The sequence below is a fragment of the Balaenoptera ricei genome, chromosome 10 (assembly GCF_028023285.1).
Source record: "Balaenoptera ricei isolate mBalRic1 chromosome 10, mBalRic1.hap2, whole genome shotgun sequence".
Taxonomy (NCBI): domain Eukaryota; kingdom Metazoa; phylum Chordata; class Mammalia; order Artiodactyla; family Balaenopteridae; genus Balaenoptera; species Balaenoptera ricei.
In genome coordinates, this window is record NC_082648.1 from 45,873,300 (window position 1) to 45,879,428 (window position 6,129).

The 6,129-nt window shown below is 51.1% G+C and overlaps 1 protein-coding gene across 1 annotated transcript; it reads right to left on the bottom strand.

Annotated features, from left to right (window-relative positions):
* Window positions 1-2,387: 2,387 nt before the first annotated feature.
* Window positions 2,388-5,083, bottom strand: NFE2 (nuclear factor, erythroid 2). The gene is made up of 3 exons (XM_059934633.1): window positions 5,010-5,083; window positions 4,635-4,803; window positions 2,388-3,471 (listed from the first exon to the last, which is right to left on the bottom strand). Exons 2-3 carry the CDS (start codon window positions 4,746-4,748, stop codon window positions 2,470-2,472), a joined length of 1,116 nt encoding a protein of 371 aa, XP_059790616.1. The 5' UTR covers window positions 4,749-4,803; window positions 5,010-5,083; the 3' UTR covers window positions 2,388-2,469.
* Between the last annotated feature and the right edge of the window lie 1,046 nt (window positions 5,084-6,129).

The following is a 6,129-nucleotide window of genomic DNA, read 5'->3' on the forward strand; positions in this document are numbered from 1 at the left end:
AGAATTTAACCTCATTCCTTACCAGTGTTTTTCCCTGTAGTCACTGTAAGCTGTTGAAAGAAAACTGCGTTATAAATGCTTTAAGCACAGCCGTGTGTTAATTCAGATGGAGGAAGTACTGGGTTTGTTGGAAGTGATTCTAATACTATGTATTACTATTTTTTAAAGTTTGTCCCATCAGCATCCATGGTTTAGTGAAATCAGAAACTGGTTTTCTTTGGCTGCAGGAGTAAATCTCGACCCAGTTGGAAGTGAGCTGTTCGCTACTGCTCCTCTTGAATAGGTCCTTTTTGTAGCTCTCTTGGCAAGGGAAAATCAAGTTGTAGTAAAGGCTGGCAGATGCTGTTGAATTTGAGTCTCTTCTGGGAACTGCGCTTATCTGTTCAGTTCCTGAGGGGCATAGTGGATCTCATCTTGGGTGAATAAATATTTAATTGGTCAGTTATTTCAGGCTTCAAAAATATTGAGCCAAGGGTAAGAAGGTAAAGGAAGTTCTTTACCTTCTCAAAGGTAATGAACCTAAAAATATTTTAAAGCAATAGTTGAACTCTAGGAAATGTTTATATTTTTTCTACCATCCTCAGGAAAGGTCATTATCTAGCCTCAGTTTCCATCCTTGATAAAAGGGAATGAAGTGTGTGAATCCATAGGTCAGTTATCTTACTACCAGAATTACAAGTAAGAATCTCCATTTACTGAATGAGGCTTCTCTGATTATACAACAATGGTTTGGAGGGATAGGACAACTGAGGCTACCAGTTTGCTGAAAAGTAAATTCCCTAGTTTTTAAATGAGAACCTGTAGGAAGATAAATACCTTGTTCAAACTCTTGTGACCACCCTTCCCGTCTTTGGCCTTAGTTACTGTTAAATATGTGTATCTGAGGGTCTTCCCCGCTACGGTGTACTCCATGAGAAGTGTCTCCTGTTCACTACCTCCAATGCCTAGAACGATACCTAAGCTTATTGGGTGCCTAGTAAATATTGGTTGAATGAATGTTTAAATTTGCCTGTGAATTAACCATCTTTGTGAGTTTGGTTAGAATGAAAAACTTCATTCTGATAGCCCTTAAGCAAACTAATCAAATTGAACAACTAATCTCACTACTTGACAACTAATCTCATTACTACTTGATCCCACATGTTCAGGTTTTTGAGAAAGTTGACAGGTTGGACTGTCTTCAGATCTATTAGGAATAGGAAGCTTTCATTCCCTAGAGACCACTTTTTTTCTGAATCTGTAGGCATGAAGATTCCACTTTGATCACTTCTGTCTGCTTTTTTGTCTCACGACTGTAATGAATATCAAAACTTGGAAGTATGGTTTCTGTATTGAAATGGAACTAGTAAAATTGAATAGAAGTGTAAAGAGAAACAAAATACACCAGAGGTAATTTATATAATTTACTGATTGGGAAGATTGGGAACCACCCCAATTCCAAGCAAGGAGATGAAGGTGTGTGGAGGTTTGACTGGACTTTGATCCGTGTGGCTAAGATTCTGAAACTTAGTTGTGTTCTAAGAAAAAATAAGGCCCTAGATCTTCAAGGATCTAGAAAGAGGGGCGGAGGCACCAAAACAAGAATTGGGTAACATCTGTCTAATGTAACCAGGGAGATGGAAGAGTTCACTGAAATGCATACTGTGCTCTGCTGTGGAGCAGACTTTACCCAGACCTGGGTGTGAAATCCCCTGAAACTTGGGTGTCCAATCAAATTCTCTCATTCCAATCAAGAGCAGCTCACTCAGTCTTCTGAGAGAGCTCTGGCATATCAGGACCCAGGCTGAGGGAGTCCCGTAGAAGTAGGCATGAGGAGGGGAAAACGGCCTGTGGGCATTCTAGGATTTCCAGTGCCCCAGAGTTTGAGAAAGGAGTGGCCCAACACTCAGGGACCTCTCACAGAGGGTCTAGCCAGCTCTGGCAGCAATCAATCTCAGCTCTATAAGTAGGGGGCCACCCGAGAAGGTGCGGTTCCTCAAATCATCTATGGCCCCTGGCTCTGAGAAGGGGAGTGAAGGTGGTAGATATCACACTGCTCAGGCCCAAGTGTCGTCATGTGTCCCGTCCTCATACAGAGCCGTAGGGGAAAGAAGCAAGCTCAGCAGAACTACCTCCCTGCCACCAACAGGCAGTGAGCTCGGAGGAGCACCCCTTTCATCACCCTCCCTCGAGAAGGAAGACACAGCAGAAAGCTATTTCTGTAGAATGCTTTATATACCAAAGCTCAAACAAGAGATTGGAGACCTGGGAAACTGAATCACGGAAGAGAGATTCCAGCCCTGCCCTCACATCCTCGCCTCCAGGCAAGCCTCACCAAACACACCTTGGACCTTCCAAATGCCAGGTTTCCCACTGTGGTCCCTCCTGGTCTACAGAACTCAGCTCCTTCTGGGCCTCACGGTTGGGGAGTACCTTTATCAGAAGAGAATGAAGGAAACCTCCATCATCAGTCCCACCCCTCCGGCCAGCTCAGTCTGTGGCCTCCATCTTGGTCCCCCGGGGCACCAGGAAGATGGCCCCATCAGCAGCTTGGTGCAGCGCATACTCTTCAGGGGAGTAGCTGTTGCCTGCCTCATCCCGCAGGTGCTGGAAAATGTCACGATACAGCTCCGTCAGCTGTTGGCGCATGACCTCCAGGGTCCGGTCGGCCTCGCCTCGGGCCCGGAGGAGCTGCTCCCGCTCACTGCCCAGCCGCTCCAGTTCCCGCTCCAGCTGCACGATGGTCTCCAGCTTTCTCTTGCGACAGTTCTGGGCGGCCACCTTGTTCTTGCCCCGCCTTCGGATGTCCCGGACTAGTGCCAGCTGGCTCTCCGTCAGCGGGTACCGCGCCAACAGCTCGTTGAAGTCATCTACTGGCAAGTTGACAATCTTGTCCGTAGGGAAGGGGATCTTCATGGCCAGGGCCCGACGCTCATCCCGACTCCCCGCCTCCCCCCGTGCAGTGGGCTTGGCCCGCACGGGGCCCGAGGAGGGCTCTAAGACTAAGGGGGTCTCGGCAGGTGGCAAGGCATAGTTGGGGTGGGCCAAGGAGCTGGGCATTAGTGAGTAGGGGTACTCCACTGGGTACATCTCTACGTACTCGCTGCGACGCCGACCAGCCTCCGTCCCCTCCAGCTCAAGAGATTCAGCGTCACTATAGTTGAGGGATAATCCTGAGTCGGATTCTGGGTCTTCTTGGGGCTTGGATGGCCCCGCTGACAACCCAATGTCCAGGAGGGCCAAGGGGTCTGGGAGGGGGTCACTGAGCAGGCCCGAGAGGGTCAGTGGCTTGGAGGCTGGTACGGTCATGTTGCCATAGGAGTATGGGGGGTCTGGGACATGAGATGTGGGTGCTGGGAGCTCATAAGGTGGTGAAGAAAGGGGAAAGCCAGCCTCCGGGTGGATTGAGCAGGGGCAGTAACTTGGAGGCGGCGGGGGCCCAGGGTATGGGGCTGGGGGCTCGAAGGATGGCTCACTTGGAGCGTTTAGGCCCTGCAAGAAAAGACACCAAAAGGTTTGGAGACAGGCTGAGGAAGAAAAGAAACCAGCTCTCTCTCAGAACCAAGCTGGGTCCCGCTGAAAGACCCAGTGAGATAATCACAAGGGAAGAGAACGGTGCTGAGTATCATTGAAAGCTTCTGGCAAAGTTGTGATACAGTTCGTTCACGAGGAAAGCGGCTTAAACAAGAAGTCACGCAACAATTATGGAATCCCCTCCTCTTCAGGAGAAGTTCTTACTGTATTGAAATGGCTCATGTCCCTTTATTTCCTTCAGGAAGACAAGGAGTGTCTCCAGGATGACCCTCGGAACCCTTTTCCTGCTGCCGCTATCTAGGGTCAAAGGGTCAAGTTCAGACCCTGGCCATGCCCTGGGTGTCCAGCAGAGGGAGCTGCTGTGTGGGAAGAGGGCTTAGGGCAGATCCTGAGGGCCCAGGCATGGTGGCAGGGAAGAGAAGCGGGTGGGCACAGAGCCAGGTCTGGGGCTGAGAGTTACCTTGGGGAGCCGGCACAAGCTCTGCCCTCTCCCCTTCAGTCCCTCTGTCCCTGCCCAGGTGCAGAGAAGAGGAGAGAACGTGCTGGAAAAGGGCCCCCAACCCACATCGGGGAGCCACCCTGCTCCAGCCCAGCTGGGGACAAAGGCATCATTGTTAGGCCAACAGACACCCCTTTGTCCAACTAGCAGGAGGAGAGGACCCCGGCATAGTCTGACCCCCCTTCCCAAGGTCAGAACTACAGCTCTGCTACCTGAGGGAAAGGGGCCCCCCCGCTGCTGAGGGCAGGGGGAGGAAATGAGGGAAGAAGATGGGCAGGATTGGAGGAGGTCAGAACAGAAGAAGGTGAGGAAGGGAAGGCGGGACAGGAGGTGGGGCAGAGAGACGTAAGCAGAGTGAATGCCAAGAGAGCTTACACCCCCAATCAGATCCTTCCTTCCCCACCACTCCTATCTCCTGCTCATCCACACTCCCTCCCCCTCAACGCTCTGGTCTTCCAACCAGATCGCCCTCTGACTCCAGCCCTTCCTTTTACAGTGCCTGGAACATTTCCATCTTGAGACCCTGGGCTCTGCTTGCTCCAGCCCCCCGCCTCAGTCCCAGCCAGACTCCCAGTTTCTCTGCTTTTCCCTCCCCCTCCCCCTGCCCCCTAACCCCACTCACCTGCAGCTCAGTGATGGACATGATCTCTTGCCAAGTCAATTCCATCTCACCCAGCTCCAGAGTGGGCAACTGTGTCACCCTGTTCCTGCTCTGCTGGGGAGGACACGGGGGCATCCTACTGGGCCAGGGCCTGGTCCAAGGTCCCGAAAGCCCAAATGGTCCCAGCAATCTGTGTGAAAGGAGAAACAGGAGTTAGGGCCTCTCCTGCCACAGGTCAGCAATTTTGTCCTCCTCCAAGGAGAGGCTCCCTCCAGCTTCACCTGAGGGAAGGAGATGCCTCATTCCCCGCTCCACCCCACCCCCATTCATGCTGTACTCATCGGACAAACTCCTTCAGCTAGGAAGCCTTTTTCTGCCGTGTTGTCTCTATCTCACCTGCTATGGCTGTAGGCAGTTCCTTTGGGAGCACAGTAGGTTTTTATCTTCGTTTCAGACAAGATGCCTTCTCTTTCCCCTACTTCTTACTCCTCAAAACTGTATCACTGGCCAGGACAAAAGTCACATCATCCAGTGTTTTTTATTTTTCCTGTTTCCTGCAGCAACATCAAGGATCACTCCTGCTCTCCTCCTCTGCCCTCACTTTTAGGATCTCAGTCTTTTCTTTCCAAGATGAGAGCGAGTGCTTGGGGATCCCCAAGGAGTATGTTGTGGGAAGAGCCAAGCAGACAGCCCCTCCCCTTCTCTAAGATATGGCCCAGGCCTGGTGACTGATAGCAGCCCTGCCCTCTCCTCCTATCCAGGCCCTGGGCTCCCCTGCCTGGGCCAGATAAGAGGTTTATCAGCAGCAGGCAGCAGAGGAGGAATGGTCTCTGGAGACACTGGACCTCTGCCCTGTGTCCCACAGGGTCATCTTGGCTACACACCACTCCACACAACCACGGGTCTTTTCTCTCCTAAAGTCATATAATAACCACAGCAAAGACTTATTTGGCATTTGTGGAGAACCGAGCTGGTGGTGTATAAGCACTCGTTTATGAGATTGATTTCCACAGAGATCCTGTAAGTTCCATTCAGAAGTTGAGACTCAAGCTGATAAATAGCAGAGTCAGGTCTGGTAACTAGAGTTGCCGACTCTACTAGCCTATCCCACCTTCCAGGCGCCTTCCCAGTCCTGCTCCCATGTCTCCATACGCCGAGACTCTATTGGCGGTCGACATCAATCAACTCTTTCTGTGGAATCTCAGACTCTTTTTTTTTTTTTTTTTAATTTATTTTTGGCTGCATTGGGTCTTCGTTGCTGCACATGGGCTTTCTTTAGTTGCGGCAAAGGGGGGCTACTCTTCGTTGCAGTGCGCCGGCTTCTCACTGCAGTGACTTCTCTTGTTGCGGAGCACAGGCTCTAGGCGCACAGGCTTCAGTAGTTGTGGCTCACGGGATTAGTTGCTCCGCAGCATGTGGGATCTTCCCTGACCAGGGTTCGAACCCACGTCCCCTGCATTGGCAGGTGGATTCTTAACCACTGCGCCACCAGGGAAGTCCTGAATCTCAGTCTCTT

Excerpts from the sequence above, each read along its gene's own strand:
- NFE2 (XM_059934633.1), bottom strand. The coding sequence starts at position 4,748 with ATGCCCCCGTGTCCTCCCCAGCAGAGCAGGAACAGGGTGACACAGTTG. Across the intron at positions 3,472-4,634 it reads TGTCCATCACTGAGCTGCAG|GGCCTAAACGCTCCAAGTGA; the intron begins GTGAGTGGGGTT and ends CTTTTCTTGCAG.